The 20,789-nt window shown below is 30.1% G+C and overlaps 1 protein-coding gene across 1 annotated transcript in view; it reads left to right on the top strand.

The window, feature by feature from the left end:
- The first annotated feature begins 394 nt into the window (after positions 1 to 394).
- The window catches only part of LOC111709243 (kinase D-interacting substrate of 220 kDa), a 47,765-nt gene continuing 27,370 nt past the window's right edge, over positions 395 to 20,789 (top strand). Inside the window, exons 1-10 of the mRNA XM_023482870.1 lie at positions 395 to 697; positions 9,119 to 9,197; positions 9,886 to 10,014; positions 10,549 to 10,619; positions 10,954 to 11,039; positions 14,790 to 14,861; positions 16,999 to 17,109; positions 18,287 to 18,416; positions 19,390 to 19,448; positions 20,669 to 20,776. Of these exons, the coding sequence (XP_023338638.1) occupies positions 9,157 to 9,197; positions 9,886 to 10,014; positions 10,549 to 10,619; positions 10,954 to 11,039; positions 14,790 to 14,861; positions 16,999 to 17,109; positions 18,287 to 18,416; positions 19,390 to 19,448; positions 20,669 to 20,776 (807 nt within the window). The 5' untranslated portion in view covers positions 395 to 697; positions 9,119 to 9,156. The remainder of the gene's footprint in view (positions 698 to 9,118; positions 9,198 to 9,885; positions 10,015 to 10,548; positions 10,620 to 10,953; positions 11,040 to 14,789; positions 14,862 to 16,998; positions 17,110 to 18,286; positions 18,417 to 19,389; positions 19,449 to 20,668; positions 20,777 to 20,789) is intronic.

Here is a 20,789-nt window from a genome sequence, read left to right as displayed (position 1 = left end):
CCTGATGGTCAAACCTTTAATATTTCGCACTACAACTATTTATTCAGAATTCATAGTTCGAAATAAATGTCGGCTAAAAACCGCTTTTAGCAATATGTTATTTTAATTTGGATCATTTTTAAAAAAATGATGTATAGCCAGGGCTACAGCCTAACTATTTCTGATTGTTTTAAATTAGCTGGCCCTCCTAAGTTTTTTACATATCTACATTTTTTTAATTAAACTAATTTTGATCCAAATACAAAGCCTTTTATTTAGGATAGAAAATTTAGAGTTTGTGACAAGTGATCAATTTATTTACTTTTACGTGGATTCTGTGTTTCGGTTCTCTCTCTTTATTCTCGTTCTGTCCGCCGTCCTCCGTTTAATCTACCTTTCTAGATTCTCCCGAATTTATTCTGTTTTATACCGCCACACGGGGTGGACAGAACATTAACCAAACCAAACCAAGCCAAATCAAACCAAACCAAATCAAACCAAACCAAACCTTCAGAATATTTCGGAGCATTTTTAATTTCGTAAATTTAAATGTATTTTTGGCGGGAAAGTTTGACAATTGTCCTGATTGGGTACTTATTGTCCTGATTGGGTACTTATTGTCCTGATTGGGTACTTATTGTCCTGATTGATTACTTATTCGCCACTAAAACTAGTGAGCACATCACATCAGTGGAGAAACAAAAAGTCTTTCAAAAAGGTATGGTATATGTCTGAAAAGGAGGTTGTTGCTCTTTGCATGGCTTGTACACATCTTGTAATTGTTATTTTCCTTAACTGTAGTCTCGTACTCTAAATAAAACTTTTGTTTTGGGGTAAAGCTACAAATAATTTGCCAGGGTGTCAAAATAGTATTATTGATCGTGGGCCAAAATCTTCACATAAGAATTTTTTAATTCATAAATGCTTGATTTTATAATTAAAAAGCATTTCTTTTATAAATGTTCGAGACAAAATAAGAATTTGAGCGATTTGTTAAAGAAATAGTTGATGTTTACAATTCCAAAAAAGTTGTTTGGGAATAGTTTCTGTTTACTATAGTTGCGCAGACATCGCGCTAATATCTCATATTTGATTGGATATTTGCTCTCTACGTACAAGTCGACCTAAAAATGGAAAAGAGGAAAAAGCTTTGAGACTATAAACAAAGTGCGTGCAAATGTACTAAAACTGGTATTAAAGTCGTCGCAATATAGAATTTCTTTTCGATGTAATATTAATAAAATATCTTATGAAAAGAGTTCTCAATTTCCTCTTTATTTGTATTCAATATCCACTGTAACGAAATCCTGTCTATGTACTTCCTTGAATTTCTAGGATTTAAGCAGTACATGATTTATTGATTTACGCGGCAATGTTGTAAGGAGGACAATTTAATAAAAAACATATTCTTATTATTGAAGGATAAGTTATTTCAAGTAAAAATCTTATTTTCCATTAGAAGTGTGTTAATTTAAAAAAAAATCAGTTTCTTTGCTCCTTAAGAATATTTATGCACTAAACCTGCCGATAAATACAGTCTAGGAAAGTAATTAGTAGAACAAATATCCATCTCCAAAGAATTTCCACCTCTTTTAAAATCTCAAATTCAAGTTCCAAAGGGAATTTTTTTTTTTTCAAAAGAAATTGAGTCTTAGTCGCAAACTCTGATTTTATAATCCCTATATCTTTGCAACGCACAATAGTCGTAGACATTAGATATTTCCAAAGATGAATTCTGTTAGATCAAATCTTGAAATATCAAAATTTGACACCATTAGTTTGCAAAGATACAGGGATAGGGGAAAATGTGGTAAAGACTAAATCCCTCTATTCTAAAGTATTTTATTTTCTAGTTCTAAACGCAATATTTGTTTCAAAAATATATTTGTCCAATACAGCAGGAATCTTCAGGACTTTCTGGAAAAGAAAATATTAAATTTATTAGAATTTAAACCGTTCATATTCTCTAAATTCCCCTGTCTTGTAATGTATAAACACTAAACAGTAAACAGTAAACAGTAAACACTAAACAGCAAACAGTATTATCGGAACTAATAATGCTAGTAGGGATGGACATCGTTCAGGAGACCGTTTTTTTAATATTCATAATTTTGTGGACTTTTAATATTCTAATATATAAAAGGGAATGTTCGCGAAAAATGAAAGGGGGTATAGGCTTACGTCGAAAATTCTTCGATTTTGATTGCTACTAATCTTACTTCTATCTGTTGTGTCTTTAAGGAGAAAATTGTTAAATCGACTCTGACCGAAGAACCGATGGCGTCGATGCAAATTCAGCAAGTTGCAATGTTCAACTCGGATTGTTAAAAATCAATTTAATTCCAAACAAATCATACAAAGATTACAACCTATAATCATCATTTTTTTTGACGCATTCGTAGAAAGTTGACGTTTGATAATTTTTTAAATGTTCTTATGCTCTGAGAGTTACTTTTGAAAACATTCATTCCTATTTTGAAGATTTTTGATAATAAAGACTAAATTATCATGTTTTCCAGTAATGTTCAAAAATCCAGCGCCAGCCGTGAAAACAAGTTGTAAACAAAATTAATTTAAAATAAAAACAAATCATATTCAGCAAATAAGCAACCAATCTGAAACAGATATCCCAGAGAAACCTTAAAAACCTTTTTTAATAGATTTAATTGATAACATTATTTATACGCCTGTATCACCGTAACTCTTACTAATGGCAGTGCTGTATACTAGTCACGTGATACTGACGGAGAACATGATAATCAAACTGCACTGCCATTGGTGGGAGTTTTGGTCATATGATAAAGACATATTTATCATAATATCAATTATATCTATCAAAAATAAAAAAAATATTTAATTTAAATAAATAATATAATAAAAAAATAATATAGGAGCAAACCTCAGTATTTCAGGATTCTCTGGGATATCGTTGTTTTTAGATTTGTTGCTTATTTGCTGAAAATGATCTGCTTAAACCTACAATTTGATACAAAAATTTATATTTTTAAATTTCATAAAAATTTGACACTGTTTTATATTAATTTCTCGAGACAGGAACATCAGATAGAACTCTTCTGGTTCTTGATCAACTGCTTAATGCTTAGCCAAAACCCTGTAGGTATAAAATGCCCCAGTTTTATAAAATAAAAGTATATAGTGTCAAGTTCTAAGGTAGTGAGATTCATGAAAAAAATAAAAAGTGAGATTTGAAAATCCAAAATGAGAATAAAAAATTTTAACTTTTATTTTCAAACTGTGGTATTGGCGGTAGTGAGATTTCAAAATCTAAAATGAGAATATAAAATTTTAACTTTTATTTTCAAACTCTGGTATTGGCGGTAGTGAGATTTCAAAATCCAAAATGAGAATTTCAAATCTTACTACTGCAAAAACCTCTAGTTTGAAAGTATTTACATTTTCTAATTTCGAAAAAAAGGCATTTAATAATCTGAAAAGTGTAAAGAAAATGTACAAAAACTAGCTTTTAAAACCTTCAATACCATTTTCTTTTTAAAAAAACATAAAATTTTCGCTCAAAAAGAAGGCATTTTATATAAACACGCCAAAACCTCCTTTCATTTTTCCTGAACAGACCCTTCATACATGCTAGAAAGTATTAGTGATTATATTTCTGTAATTTCCCCTTTGAATCAACAAAATATTAGTCGATTATTATACGATAATAACATAGAACATGTTTATTTTGTTACTTTTCCTAGATTTTTACGGTTCAGACTGTTGTGCTACATAATCAGTTTTATGATTATGATTTTTAAAAAACTTTTTAAAAGTCAAGTCCAGATTATTTTCTGATCCAGGCTATTTCCAAATTTTTAGAATAGAAATGTTGAGCATTGCAATTTGTTTTCTTTAGTTATTTAATCAATCAATTAATCTGAAAACAAAACAAAAAACTTTGGATTACTGTACATAAACTTTGTGTTGGATTACTGTACATAAACTTTGTGTTGGATTACTGTACATAAACTTTGTGTTGGATTACTGTACATAAACTTTGTGTTGGATTACTGTACATAAACTTTGTGTTGAATTACTGTACATAAACTTTGTGTTGGATTACTGTACATAAACTTTGTGTTGGATTACTGTACATAAACTTTGTGTTGGATTACTGTACATAAACTTTGTGTTGGATTACTGTACATAAACTTTGTGTTAGATTACTGTACATAAACTTTGTGTTGGATTACTGCACATAAACTTTGTGTTGGATTACTGTACATAAACTTTGTGTTGGATTACTGTACATAAACTTTGTGTTGGATTACTGTACATAAACTTTCTTTTTTGATATTTTAACTTCCGTTGGCTTTTGCACTGCCTCGAGTATACCGTCTGTTTATATTTCTTTTCTCGAGCATATGGTCTGTTTATATTTCTTTCTTTGCCTGTTTCTCTTTTTTTTTTTGTCTATTCCCCTTTTTTTCTATCTTTTTTCTCTTTCTCCCGTTTATCCCTGTATTTCAATCTGTTACTCTTTTTTCTTATCTATTTCTCTCTTCTATTGTTTCCTTCTCTCTTTTCGACTGTTTCTAAATCGTTTTACATGTCTATTTCTCTTTTCTGCAGTTTCTTAATCTTTTTTATGGCTATTTCTCATTTCTGCTGTTTCTTAATCTTTTCTTCTGCTGTTTCTTTCTCTTTTTTCTAGTGTTTCTTTCTCTCTTTTTTGCTGTTTCTTTCTCTTTTTTCCTGTCTATTTATCTTTTTTATCTATCCATCTTTTGGATGTCTGTCCCTCTTTGGGTGGCTCTCACTCTTTTCTTTCTTTTCCTTTTGTTTTTGTTTATCACTCTTTTTCTTTATTTTCCTCTTTTCTGTTCATACATCTTTTTTCCCTTTTTCAGGTTTTCCCTATTTTTCTGCTTTTAAATCTTTTTCTAATTTTCAATCTTGTTCTTTCTATTACTTTTTTTTCTGTCTATCGTGTCTCACTCTATTCATGATTTTCAAACTTTTTTTTTTCTTTCTATCCCTCTTATTCTGTTATCCGTCTTTTCTTTCTATCCCTCTTATTCTGTTATCCGTCTTTTCTTTCTATCCCTCTTATTCTGTTTATCACTCTTTTCTTCCTTTCCCTTTTTTATGTCTATTTTCACTCTCTTTTTTCCCTTCACGCAAAGGTTAATTGTATTTTTTCATAGTTTTTATAAATAATTAATACGTTTGCTTTTAGAAAATCATTAGAAAAAGTTCCCCTTCTAATAATTAACATTATTTAACATTTAGAATCTCTTGTTTTTATCATGTAATTAAATGCCAAATGTATTTTACATAATTGTAAATTTCAAAATATGCCATAAGATTAAGAATTAAAAGGATTTCGCATTTTTTATTAGAATTTAAATATTTGTTTAAGTTCTGTCGCTCCCACGGTGCCTATCCTGATTTCCTAATTTTTTTTTTGCCAATTTGGTCAGACAAAACGAACACATATATATATTTAGATAGACATATATTATATATTGGGTTTTTTTGATATCCCCTCCCCTACCCCATAACCTTCTCAGTGTTGATACAATTTCATTTTGCTATTTACCTGAAATTAGCTTTTAAAGGGACAGTAAAGGAAAAATGAAAGGGGGTATAGGCTGAAAGCTAATCACTTTAGCTCTTGATCGCGACCCATGAAAGTTTTATCTGATGTTCCTGTCTCGAGAAACTGATATAAAACTGTGTTAAAATTATACGAAAATTCATATATGTAAAATTTTGAAAATCTGAAACTTAAATCACGTGACCAGAACTATCACCAATGGCAGAGCAGTATACTGGTCACGTGTCTCCGCCTGTATCACGTGACCACTTTACTGCACTGCCATTGGTGGAATTTCTGGTCAAGTAATACGGACGTAAAAATAATATTATGAATGAAATCTATTGAAAATAGAAATAACAAATATAAAAGTAAACATAATTTACAATTAGCTTTCTCTGGGATATCATCGTTTTCAGATTGGTTGCTTAATTGCTGAATATAATCTGTTTAAACCTACTACTTTTATACAAAATTGTATATATATTAATTTTCGTATATATTTGACACAGTTTTATATCAATTTCTCGAGACATGAACATCAGATATGACTTTCATGGGTCGCGATCAAGAGCTAAAGTGATTAGCTCTCAGCCTATACCCCCTTTCATTTTTCCTTTACTGTTCCTTTAAGAAGATTCTTTCTCTCAAAATCTGTTTAAATAATGTAATTTCGTTTAACTTGACAGATTCAGATTCAGATTCAGACATTTTCGCATTTTAGACGTTGACAATTTTGCAATTGAGAACATTTTAGAAAGAAACTGATCATTCATTTCAAAATTTCTTATCCTTTTATTATTGAAACCTGGTGGAGTAAACTCTAAATTCTACTGAATCTGATAACATTTGAAATATCTAATGTTTACACTGTCATGTCAAAAAGATCTTTAGGGATTTACACTTTAAAGGAATTGAGCCTTTGTCAGAAACTCAAATGTTTTAATCCCTATATCTTTGTAACCTGATAGTGTAAACATTAGATATTTCAAACTAAGATTATCTGATCTAACAGAATTCATAGTAAGAAATATCTGATGATGATCTGACATTAGGTTGCAAAGATATAGGAGTTAGAAAATCTGAGTTTTTGGCAAAGACAAAAATCGCTTATATATTCAACAAAAATCGCTTCTTTGGTAGCAAAAGCTGGATGACTGCCAAATGCGCGATTTTTTTGTGGAATAAGCGGAAAGTCTAATTTTCCGTGAATCACCATGCACCAATACTATAGATAATTATTTTGACGGGATTTTCATCCATTTTTGTTTGTCTTTAAAAGTTTAAAGGGACCGTTCACTTATTTGGGTAATTTCAGGGTAAACTAAACAGCATATTTGCTGTTGATTAGTAATAGTCTTACTTTTCAAAGACAACTGTGGCCGGAGAAAAAGCCGATTTTTCGTTCAGAATTCGAGCGCAAAGGGACGGTCCCTCTCTATAGACACTAATTGATGTTTTTTTCAGTATGTTGTGGATCAAAATAAATTTCGAATATAAAATTAAACTGTAGTATCTAATCGTTAATTGTAAATGTCATTATTTTTTAATTTTTGTTGTTTTTTAACTTTCTATTTCTAAAATAACACTATTTTATCGCATTCAAAATTGTGTAATGCCTGTGTAAAAAGCTGAATTGAACGCGGCATGACAAATGAAAAGTTGTGCACATGCGGGAAAAAATTTACAAAATCTACGAACCTAAATACGAGTAATGATTAATTGATTGTCCTAGAGACGTCGTCTTTGTATACACATTTTACATGTTTTAATACGAAAAATGTAAATTTCTTGCTAACTCAAATATCAAAAGTTTTCATATGTTAGTACATAATAATAACGAACACATAATGACATTCAAATATAATGAATTTAAATTTTATTGGGCTGCTGTTACTGAAAAAAACATCAATTAGTGTCTATAGAGAGGGACCGTCCCTTTCCACTTAAATTCTGAACGAAAAATCGGCTTTTTCTCCGGCCACAGTTGTCTTTGAAAAGTAAGACTATTACCAATCAAGAGCGAATAGGCTGTTTAGTTTACCCTGAAATTACCCAAATAAGTGAACGGTCCCTTTAAATACTGAAAGTAAACAGTAACAAAGTTAAGGTTGTATTAACTTACTTTCGCTGCGTTCCAATGTACGATAATGTCGTCTCCTATGCATAGATAGCTTAAAAACATCATATGACGTCACTGATTATAGAGGCGAGAGTGACGTCATATGAGGTTTTTATCTACCAATGCTTAGGAGACGACATTTTCTGTACATTGAAGCGCATCGAGAGTAAGTAAATTCAGATTTTTATATGCTATGTAAAATTGAAGTACATTTTACGTAACATTAAATCATAGAGAATAGAATATATAGAGAGGAATTAAAAGAATCTCTCGGATAAATTCCTCTCTATATATTCTATTCTCTATGCATTAAATATTTATATCATATTAAACAAATAAGTTTTCTCTCTTTAACTGAACATTTTCACAAAAAAAAACTAGTAGTAAAGCCATAACCGGTGTACATTTGAATAACCGAGCTGGTCCAACCTTTGCGGTCCTTATTTGGACTGTACCGCCAATTTACAATTACCAGAGTGTGAAGCAAGTGTTTTACTTGTAAGACTTTTAATACCTTTTTATGACGCCGTCTTAATCATTGTAATGGAACATTTATCTGCAGCCTGCAGGGATACTCTCCATTAAGCTAAAAGTTTCGTTAAAAGATGTGATATATTTGAAAATACAGAAATAATTAAATTGGATCTTTTCATATTATACTTCAGCAATACAGTACGCTTAGCAACATCCTATGCTTTTACTAAGAGTTAAAAAATGGTTGGTTTAGTTTGTGAATATATCAATTGAATGTGAGAAATCAAAAATTTAGTTTGAAAATGTTCAAAAAATATACAATATACAATGGATCAATCTTTAAAACGTAAATGACGATGATTATTAAACCAAATAGATACAGAATACACACATTTTTAGCAGCGTTTAATTATCATTTTTTTTCTGTAAAGCAAAGTAAAACTATTTCTCTATATCTTTAAATGGATATTTTCGATATTTCGATATATTAAACCTGCTCTTGAAATGTTAGTTATGCTACTATTTATTCATTTTTTGAAGTTTCTGCAATATTTAATTTGTAAAAACATTTGGCCAGCAAAATATTGACTAAAAAATAATATTTTTGTTATTAATTAATTCAGTGCTTATTGTCGAGGTAACCCCAGTTTACACAGGGACTGTAAACGTCATTTAAAAAGACCACGTTCAGTTAAAGAGTTGTTTTAAAGCTTATACTTCTTTTATTTTTCGCCAACACTCCCTTTAATTCAATTTAATTAAATGTTCTATTATAAAAAGCGATTAATTCTTTTTCTTTCCTTTCCTGCAATATAAATCCGCAATTCTCAATATCCAATGTGAGCACTTTTAGCTTGAGAATCAATGCTTCATAAATTTAAGTTTTTCCTTGGTCAAAGCTTCCTGTGCAACCCCTGATTTCCATGTGAGATATCGAATAAAATAGGAAAACATTTTATTTGAATCTCAGTTGACGATTATTTCAGTTTCACGGATATCTACCGTCTTGGAAGAGAGACTTAGCATGAATTCTACTTTTGGCAACGAGACTGATTTCAATGAGTCGTAAGTATTTCTTATTATTTTTACTTTTACAAATGTTATTAATTAATCAATTAATTTTGCCAAAACACCCAAACGAAGGAGGACTGTGTCCGATAATTGACTTTTGGTGTAAATTAATTACCGGCTCTTAATCATTCTCTAAACTATTCTTTTATTGTACTTTATTTATTAAAACATTAGCATTTGCTATATTGTATATACAGTGTGTCCCAAGAAAAACAGATGGTTGAAAGACGACTTAAAGATTGTCTCACATATCATTCTAAAATAAATTTAATAAAATTTAACTTTCCTTGAGTATAATATTTAAAATATGGTTTTAAATTGCGAATTCTCTCAAATAATCCTCGAAATATCAAAGGTTTGAACAATCAGGTAGCGAAGATATAGGGATTCGAAATTTTAATTTGCAGCTTTTGTGGAACCACATGAGAAATCCAACAAACCTTGCTTTTAAAAAAATGAATAACCATGTATTTTATAGAATTGGTAAGAATACTTTCGCGAAAAAAAATCACGAAAAGGGCATTTTTTCGTAATACAAGTTTTTCTGCAAAATTTCGCAAAAAAACTAATATTTTCGCATTATTTTCGATGAAAGAGATGCGAATAAATGCGAAATTTTTGGCGAAACAAAAAATGCGAAATTTTAAACCGTTTTTCAATTTCACTGGAAACCCTAATTTAGAAGCTGTGATGTTGAGCAGAATTATATCATGGATACCTGGGTAGTGGCTGGGCTAGGGTTTGCATACTCTTCAATATTCCTAGTCGGGGTCACAGGGAACATGTTGGTCGTCTTTATTATCCTCTCAAGGAACTTCTTTTCAGTCAAATTATACTTTACAAAAATTTTTGTAATTTTTATAACTTTAGTTCGTGAGTTTTGGTCCGGTGTTAATAGTGAATGCATCATTTTCATTCCAATTGCAAATATTAAAAAACTGATGAACATTATGAAAATGTTAAGGGCTTTAAGGACTCTTTCTCTAACGTTGATTTGTTATTTATTTTGCAATTATTAAACAATTTACAAAAATTTGATCAGATTTATTCAAAATCTCACATTTTCTTTTGGAATAAATTAGAAGTTGAATCTTTGTATTATCGCATATCTTTGTAATCTGATGGTGGAAACCTTTGATATTTCAAACTTAGATTTTTTTCTCTAACAGAATTCACAGTTTGAAATATCTAAGGTCTTCGACATCAGGCTGCAAAGATATTGGGATAAGACAACTGTAATTTGTGGCAAAGACTCAATTTATTTAAAGATAATCAAACTTGAAAAATTCAGTCAGAGATTTTCTTCTCAAATAGAAATTGTATTATGAGAAGAATGTGAATATAGGAAGCATATGAGGACAACCACCAACTTCTTCATTCTAAACCTGGCCATAGCAGACATATTAATGTGCTTGTGTAAGTTTTTCAACACTAATAAGCTATATGGGGGAGGGGGCGGCATGTCGCAACTCCCCCTCCACCATCCCACCTTCTCACAGTTTTGATCTAGAGGACTATACTTTTTGTTATTTTCTCCATGAAACTTATTGAATTTTAAGTAAATGGATTTTTCAAAAATATTTGTTCAATGCTTTGTGGCAGGAGGGTATGGAAGCCGATATAATTATCTATACTTGATATGATTTAGATATCTATGAAATCGACAAACGACAAATATAAAGTAAAGTGACTTGTTGTCCAATTCAGTATTTTTAAAAATTTTCTTGAATTAAAAAAAATATCTTGTTAGTGTCTGTACCTTTGACACCCCTCTCTACATTTATGGGACGCTGGATATTCGGATCTGTTCTCTGTAAAATATTATCTTGGAGTCAGGTATTGATCATAATTCTATTTAAAACTTTCAAGTGACCTTCCATTTATAGAGTGGCATGTCCGATTTACAACAACACCCTTTAAACCTTAGTTTGATTGATCAAGGACTTCGTAGATATTCTTATCTATATATCTGGAAATTAAGTGCCACGCAAGTGTACACTAGTATGAAATGTACAGTGTACATAGAGTACATATACTGTAATCTCTATTCTCTCGGTGTCATGCATGGAGCGGATTATTCCCCCTTCTAAAGTTTTTTAACATTCCACAACAATGTTAGACATAAAAAGCAATTTAATGAAATTTTCCGATATTTATTTATTTAATTTGATTGAAAAAAACCATAAAAATTATCTATATCTTGAGTAAATATTAATTGTTTCGTGATCCGAAGACGACATTCAGGATTAAATAGCTTTTTTTGCCTTTACCTATTTGAAATACATCTCAGAATTAAATGGATAATTAATATATATGTCAAATAATAATTTTTAATGTTTTAACATTGCTTTTTATGCCTAACATTGTGTTAAAATGGTTAAAACTTTAGGAGGAGTCAGTCCCATCCCATGCAAGGGAGGATTGTCTTCATGCACTACACCGGACTGAATCTTTAGCTATATACAAATAAGGGTATCTACCTCATCGTTGCCCGAACAAAAGTTTAAAGGGTACCGTTGTAAATAGGACATGCCTCGCCATAAAAAAAGTCACTTGAAATTACGCTTACAGTCCCTTTAAAGGGACTGTAGACGTAACTTTAAGTAACCCTCCTTTTCATAACAGCTACCCTTTAAGTCCTTTATCTCAGTCTGGTAACAGAGTGGAAGATATCGTTATTTTTGTGTCTTATAAAGTATGAAATTCTGACATTAATTTCTTTATCAGATGTTAAAGGTTCCTTTGTAAATTGGACATCTCCTTCTTTAATTTGGGGGTCACTTGAAATAAGTCCACTTTCCCTTTTACAATTTTTACAAATCTCGACACCCCCCCCCCACCCCCATTTCTTAGAGGAGGTCCTCCAAGCTTTTTAAAATATAAACTATAAAAAGTTTCAGTATCAATTGTCGATTTTAAATGAACTTTAATTTTTTACACCAGATTAATTATTCATTATGTTAGACTTAATACAGGGTTACACACTAAAGAGATTATTTTTTTCTTATTTATATGTTCCTTAGTAATTACAAATATATCAATTTTCAAGGATAATGTGAAGACGCTCATAATACTTCAGTTTTATCATTTATTTCTAATTCACTTTATACAAATTAATTATTGAAAACTCGATAAATGAATTCAGAAAGTTCATAATTTTGGTTATTAAATACAAATTTAACCATGTTTATTGACTGAAGACTAAAGAGGAAATAATCTAAAACATTGTGTAAGAATAAGTACTAGCTGAAGTGCCGGCTTTACCCGTGGAATTTAAAAAATCGTATTTTGATAAAAAAAAATCGATTTTTGAAAAAAAATTGTCAATTCCGCCTAGCTAGGTGCCATACCTAGCTAGATTAATGGAAAACCGATAATTGTTTAAACCGTTGACGAAACGGACTAGCCGTTTTTGGAAAAAAATAATGGTTGAAAACGATAACGAAAGGTTTTTTTAAAACGGTAAATTTCGTTTTTTTCTTCTAAAAATTGCATTGAACTTGTAAAAAAATAATTACTTGTTTTGATGTTTTTAAATTTTGTTTTCTGAATTTTAAATTTGATTTTTTATCAAAAAAATCTGGAGTTTGTCCAGCAAGTGCAATTTACGATTTCTCAAACCGATAACGCCGTTATTACTACAAAATACCGTTATGGGCTGCACCTTTAACAATTTTATAACTGTTAACGAATTTTTTGGCGATCTGCGCCGTGAATAATAATAATAATAGACCGCTATTAACTGGAGCCATAAACGGTTGTTGAAAACTTTCTGTTAACGTTGTTAATACCATTGAGATCGTTAAACAGAGGTAATTATAAAACGGTTAACGAAACAAACGTTCCGTTCTTACCTTGAAAATCAACGGCTACCTGGAACTAACCGTTACCAAAACTGTAAGAAAAAGTTGGAACGTGCCCAGCCCTAGTTATAGGCCTGGCAGCTAACATATATATATAAATACAAATATATAAATATTTAAGTATTTAATTTTAAATAAAACTTCAAATGCAACTTCTAATTCTACTATGAACGCCATGGTTTTAGTATTTTGGATTTACTTTTCTTTTTATACAAGTATTTTCTTCTTTTAAAGATATTTAGTTGAATAGAATATACACTCAACAGGTTTAAATTCGTGTATTTTATTTTGTCCAAAACACGTTGTTTGGACAAAATACGTTGTTTGGGCAAAATACGTTGTTTGGACAAAACACGTTGTTTGGACAAAACACGTTGTTTGGACAAAAAACGTTGTTTGGAAAAAACACGTTGTTTGGACAAAATACGTTGTTTGGACAAAATACGTTGTTTGGACAAAATACTTTGTTTGGACAAAACACGTTGTTTGGACAAAACACGTTGTTTGGACAAAATACGTTGTATGGACAAAATAAAAAAGTTTTCAGATATTAGCATACGGGGAGCTTTAAAAATATGAAAGGAAAAATAGCTTTTTTAATCGGAAACTTTGCAATGAAAAATATGTTCCAAACTATATATTTTGGTCTTTTTTATGTTGAACCACAAAAATATTTTTTCCATGAAAAATGTTCAAAAACCAGTTCATTTTTCATATAATAGTTTTCCGATAATATCTTCTAGAAACTTTCTTAAACTTTCGAGATTACATCCAAATGGTATGTGTAAGCAAACTTTCTGTATATTTAGATATTTATAGATGGTAAAAACTCCAAACGTAAAAAGTTTTATGAATTTCCGATCTATTACAGACATTGAGTAAAAATAATAAAACATTATGAGTTCGAATTTTTCAAAAATAAAAATTTTCAGGCAAACGTTTATTTTTCCAAAAGATCCAAAATATTAACCTGATTTAGAAACAGTTTATTGAAAAAAAAACATTTTAATTCAATATTTTTTATTGCATCATAAAATCTAAAAGTTAGAAAATTCAGATGACCATTTTAAATTATGTAGTTTAATGCATAGTTAAAATAAAATGGAACTCAGCGTTTTAACAGATTGCAGGAGAGGGGAGAGCAAATAAAACTTGTTCAATGACTTTCAAAGTACACTGTCACCTCCATAGAAATGTTGTAAAAACTATGGAAAAGTAAGACAAACAAATTTAAGCAATCTTTTTATGCCGGAAATATTTTTACAAAGAAAATTATTTCACCAATAGCTCGAAAATCAACTTGTTAAGTGGAATTGGTCTGTAAACACTGCACAGTTGCTGTACTTAATGTTCTTTGGACTAATTAAATTTTTTTTTAAAGAATTCTTATTACACAGTTTTATCCGCCTCGTTGTAGCAAAAAAATTCAAATTAAAAAGTATTTTCTAATTGTTTTTTTTTCTTGCTTTATTTTCACTTTTTTATTTCTTGTTTTTTTGCTGGTGTAAAATTTAGATATACTTGAAGTAATGGAAACTACTAGTGATATAAAACATGATAAAAATCATAATATACATTAATATTAAATTTGAATTGATCAGGCTGTTAGGACGTTTAGGAACTTATTTTTTGTACTGCAAACATTTTTGCTTTCTTCATTATTAAACATTATACATTTAAAAAAAATTTATTTTATGCTCCTACCTTATTGTAAATTGTACAGGGGATGTCAGTGTACATGTCTACTCTCACCCTCACAGCTATTGCAGTAGACAGGTATATATTTATCTACAGGGTGTCCAAATAAACATGGGAATTGAGAGACAGCTTGAAAGTCGTTTGAAATTTCTGATATTTAAAGCATGGCAAAGAAAGTATAAAAACTAGGTTATGCGTCTAATGAGCTTTTAAAGAGTGGTCTATATATACCTTTCTAGTGTCTTAGATATTGATGAAGATATATGATATTAAGACAATTTTGATTTGTTAAATAAGTAAAATTTTTTACAAATTTTGTAATATCTCCTTCAATTTAGAAGATACAAAAATGGTAGACCTCATTTTTGAAAATATCAAGACCAGGCGTTTTCGATATTACATGTGTTAGCTGGAATACTGCAGTTATCGTGTTAATGAAAAAAGGCCACAATGTCGTCACTTAATTCCCATGTTTATTAGGACACCCGGTATATAACCTTTGTTCTATAAAATGGAACAAGTTGACCCCAAAACCTTGTATCCAACTATAGCTTTTAGACTCCATAATTTTAAACTTTTACTGTAAAAATAAAAAAATAGTTAAATAATTGGTGTTTATAAAAAGTTAAAAATATGATTAGGTCCATTTTGCTTCTATAGTACTTTTTCCCTTTATGTTTTCCTACATTCCACTATCTACAATTAATCTTTCTAGTTGCTGCGAAAATCTTAAAGTTTATCTCTCTTATTTTTGATAATATCGGCTAAATAGTTTACTTACTCCTGTATGCCGAGTCCATTAGCGCCTGATCCAATCAGGGTTCAGTCATGTGTTTGTTGTCTATTCTGAACCAATAGAAATAGTATGGCGGCAACATCTATGTTTCTATCTATCTCATTATCCAATTAGAGTTATGAGTCCTTCAATCGGCGCTTAAAAGTAAATGGAAATATTTACTTCTTCTGAAACTACAGTATACTGTAATCCAAAATTGCAATGCTCTTACGAAAAACTCTACCTGCATTTTCTTCAATCTATAATCCTATAAAATAAAAGCTAGACACAAGTATGTGGTAACTGGAAGTTATAAAATGTACAATGTACATGTCAATAGAGCTAAAAAATTACGCTTGTGTAATGTGTAATGGTCAAACCAAAGATTTCAAAATCCAAAATAAAAAATTTCAACTTTTATTTTCAAACTGTGGTATTGGCGGTAGTGAGATTTCATTTTGGATTTTAAAATCTCACTACCGCCAATACCAGAGTTTGAAAATAAAAGTTGAAATTTTATATTCTCATTTTTGATTTTGAAATCTCACTACCGCCAATACCAGAGTTTGAAAATAAAAGTTGAAATTTTATATTCTCATTTTGGATTTTGAAATCTCACTACCGCCAATACCACAGTTTGAAAATAAAAGTTAAAATTTTTTATTCTCATTTTGGATTTTCAAATCTCACTTTTTATTTTTTTCATGAATCTCACTACCTTAGAACTTGACACTATATACTTTTATTTTATAAAACTGGGGCATTTTATACCTACAGGGCAAGGCGTGGTTTCGTGGTGTATTAGACCCAAAAACAGATAAAAAAACCAACAAACAATACAAATACATTTTTATCAAACTATTGTGTACTTTATCATTCTTACTCACTTCATCGTGAATTTCATAATTAACGTGCTATAAAGTAATCATCGTGCTATAAAGTTAAAATAGCTGTACATTATAGCACGTGTGCTATAAAGTTTTGATTGGTTCCACTAGGATTTTCTCCACAAATTTAGGATATTTCCAAAATGTTTTTTTTTCAATTGAAATGAAAATAAAATTAAAATCAACACTATTATTTTGGCATGAGGTGCTATAAAGTTTTTGGACTTAAATTTTCTCTTTATCATGAAGGTTCGGTCCAAAAACTTTATAACACTGCAAACCAAAATTACAGTGTTTAAAATAGTAAATATGATAGACTGGAAAAAGTTTACACTATTAATATAAAAATCATTACAATTTTTAACCAAAAGTATAGCTTTTTTTACCAAATGTTTTTTTGTCGAAAATGGTTTTATTTTTTGTTGGTTATATTTTTGGTCTGTTTTATTTCATGATATATATTATATCTAGATTCTGGCGACTTCTATATGCTTTATATGTTTTCTATGTTTTCTATGTTTTCTATGTTTTCTATGTTTTCTATGTTTTCTATGTTTTCTATGTTGTTAGAGAATGGTTCCGACCTGCTGCAAGAAGATGGTGAGGGGTGTGGACCTCTCCACCATGCTGCTAGGGAGGGACATGTACAGGTTGCAGGGAAACTACTCGAGCTCGGAGCAAAGGTACAATTTTTTTATATACGGAGGTAACTGGACGGACACTTTTGGATCTTTTGGATCGTTCCTTTCTCATTTAAAACCCCTAATCTTAGACGTAATTACTATTGTCCCTCAGCTGGCATGTCCGATTCATGGTATCTTGAAAACCTTCACCTGAGTTCTACCTGTTAAAATCAGATAATATCCTTCAGTGTCTCTTCATTATAAGTTTAGAAAAACAACTTGATTGAAAATAATCAATTTTACCCAGAAATATAAAGATATCTAATTCATTTGTATCACAAGGGTTTCGATGTGAATCAGACCTGCCACTTTTCTCGCATAAAAGTCCAAATGCAAGATTGAGTTTAGTCGATAAATGACAATTTTTTTCCACCTTTTTTAGGTTTTACTCGTCAAAATGAACTTTTCTAATATTTCATATCAGAAATATTTTAATTAAAAAGGATTTCAACTTTTACTCATCCCTTCAACTTTTGCAACTTTCAATACTTCTCAATTTAAGCTTTCAGATTATTTCAAAAAAATCTTCTATTTTTAAGCTGCAGTGGTTTTCTTTAAGATGTATCTAATTTCCCCAAAATATTTTACTTCCCTATAAAAATGCAAGTTTTACCTCCATGACTAAAATTTTAAAATTCAAAATTATTAAAACGATAGTTTTGCAGTTGCTCTAAAATTATTATAACGATAGTTTTGCTTTACAATTATTAGAACGATAGCTTTGCTTTACAATTATTAGAACGATAGTTTTGCTTTAAAATTATTAGAACGATAGTTTTGCTTTAAAATTATTAGAACGANGAAGAGTTCTTGCACCCTTAGAACGATAGTTTTGGTTTAAAATTATTAGAACGATTGTTTTGCTTTATAATTATTAGAACCATAGTTTTTCTTTAAAATTATAAGAACGATAGTTTTGCTTTAAATTATTAGAACGATAGTTTTGCTTTAAAATTATTAGAACGATAATTTTGCTCTAAAATTATTAGAACGATAATTTTGCTCTAAAATTATTACGTTAGCATTTCTGATTTTACCGTGTAGCTAAAATCTAAAAAGAATATAAGTTGTATTTTATCTGTCGCTAAAAATTATTGAATTTTTCATAAAATTCCCCGCCATTTAAAGAATTTCATCACGTGTTACATGTTGTATGTCCACCATTTTGAAAATTAAGGTTGATGGTCGGGATGTTGGACTCTGGACTCCGTTCCTATGGGCCTGTTACACAAGTAACCTCGAAATGGCCTCACTTCTCCTTCAGCATGGGGCAGAGGTCAATGCCAAGGGAATTCACAACTGTACAGGTATAATCTTCTGAAAAACAATACAACAGTTCTATATCAAGAAACGCAAAGAAGATTAAAAAGTTGTAAAAACAGGAAAAAGGACATGTATTTTTCTCAGAAAGATAAAAAATTCTAAGATTTCAATTTTAAAAAGTACATAAAAGTATATAAAAAATACATGCAAATCAAACTTTAATTTTAGAATCCTTATATTTTTGCAACATGACGTCGTAAACTTTTCAAATCAGACCTTTAGATATAGAGATATAGAGATATAGAGATATAGGAGAAATGACAGTTTAAAACATCAAACGACTGAAACATCAAGTTGTAAGATATTGGATTCAAAAGTTAGAGTTTGGGGCAAGTTTTTATTTCCTAGAAATGAACTTTGATTCCATAAATCACAATGAAACAGAGGTGTATAATTCTATAATTGTATAAATTTAAGAGTTACAAATGAAATGATTATTGAGGTTTTTTAATCCTTTTCAATGAAAACGTTAACAAAAAGTGATATACAAACGGGGGGGGGGGGAATTCTTCCAGTGAAAATACACCCCTGGAATAAAGTTTTATAAAGTTTGCTGAAATTAACATTCAACACGTAGTTTAATGATGGAAATATCAGATATACAGGAATAGAACAAAGTATTCCAAGTCACGAAACCAAAATTCTTTTAAACCAAAAATTCCTTTAAGAATAGTTTTAATGATTAAAGTTTATATACAGGGAGATTCTGAAAACATGAAAGATTTTTGTATCATAATCCACACAATGTGGATTTAAGATTTCCCTACAGGGTGATTCTAGAAACACAAAATAATTAGATTTTTGTGGCATCACCCTGTGGAATAGAAGTTTTCCTACAGGGTGATTATTCACCCGGCGGGTGATAAATTTCCTTGCAGCGCGATTCTAAAAATATGCCAGAATTTTGTGTCATCACCCTGTGGATTAGAAGATTTCAAATAAGACTGAAAACTTCAGGTTTGGTTTGGGTGGCAGGACGGGGTAATCTTGAGCTAGTCAAACTACTTCTATCTCAGGTATAGAAAAGAGAATAAAATATATTAGAGTGGATTTAAACAATCCCTCGGTATGAATTTTGTGTACAATTCATGTAAATGTTCACAAATTATACGCAGTACATCAAACTATTACAGTATGATCCCTGGACATATTCATTCCAAATTCTTTGTTTTATGAAGTTATTAGATAACTTTAAACGTGTGTATTCGCTATATGTGAATTAAATTCATTATTTTATTAAACGTTAACATGTAAAAATCGTCGTTTTTAAAGTGAATATCTACAGAATTGTTAATCTTTTTTGCTTTAGACTCTTTTGTATACTGCAATTAATATCTTGTTTTAAATTAATTTTTCTAATTCAAATAGGGAGGCTTTTAGGGTGTGAAGTACACCTGCAGTATGGAAACAGTGCAACAAAATGGCCTTTTTACACTTTTTTTGAGTAAATTCCACTCTATGTATAATCTATTCTCTTTGGGTATAGATCATTCATTACGGCTTAAGACCCTTATAACTGTGGAATGAGAAGAAACTAGTTTTACCATGGTAGCTTAAAAATCAATTTATATTTATAAACTGTACAGTTGTATCATTACAATTTGTGAAGTTGTACACTGCAGTTCACAATTAATGTACAATTAGTGTACACCATGATCATTGATGATTGAACTAAAGAGAATTGTAAGTTCAATTTAACAGTCGTCTTCCTATTCCATAGTTTATTAGGTCCCACAAGTTCCTTAGCTTACTATTAAAATGATTTTGGTATTTTTTCTGTGAGAAATATACAAATACAAAATTAGTCCGGCCATGATATTTACGGCTAATTTCAATCCACAGTTTCCAAAAAAGTTAGCATTTTTCAAAGTAAATAGTATGAAGCAATTGGGGTTGAATCTCATGAATCTTTAATTTGTAAAATGTAAAGTCAAATTGAAATAGTTTTTTGTTATTGGTTAAAGAAATTGAGTTTTGCCACAAACCAAATAGCGTAAACCTTTGATATTTCAAGCTTGAATTATTTGATCTAACATAATTCATAGTTTGAAATATCTAAGCCCTACGACATTGGATTGGAAAATATAGGGATAAGAAAATCAGAGTTTGTGGCAAAGACTCAACTCCGTTGACATATTTGTGACATCATGTCTTTGTTAATAAAATGGCGCAAAATCAACGTTATCTGATAAAACATAGTTTTAATTTTTTTTCTCATTGCATTCTTTTTATTAAGGGTGCACGAGTGGATCATAGTGATAAATATGGAACAACCCCTTTAATATGGGCAGCTCGGGCCGGTCATACTAATATAGTAGAGGAACTACTTAATGCAGGAGCACAGGTTTGTTAATATG

Source organism: Eurytemora carolleeae, unplaced genomic scaffold (assembly GCF_000591075.1).
Source record: "Eurytemora carolleeae unplaced genomic scaffold, Eaff_2.0 scaffold255, whole genome shotgun sequence".
Lineage (NCBI taxonomy): Eukaryota > Metazoa > Arthropoda > Copepoda > Calanoida > Temoridae > Eurytemora > Eurytemora carolleeae.
This window is presented reverse-complemented; position numbering and strand designations above follow the sequence as displayed.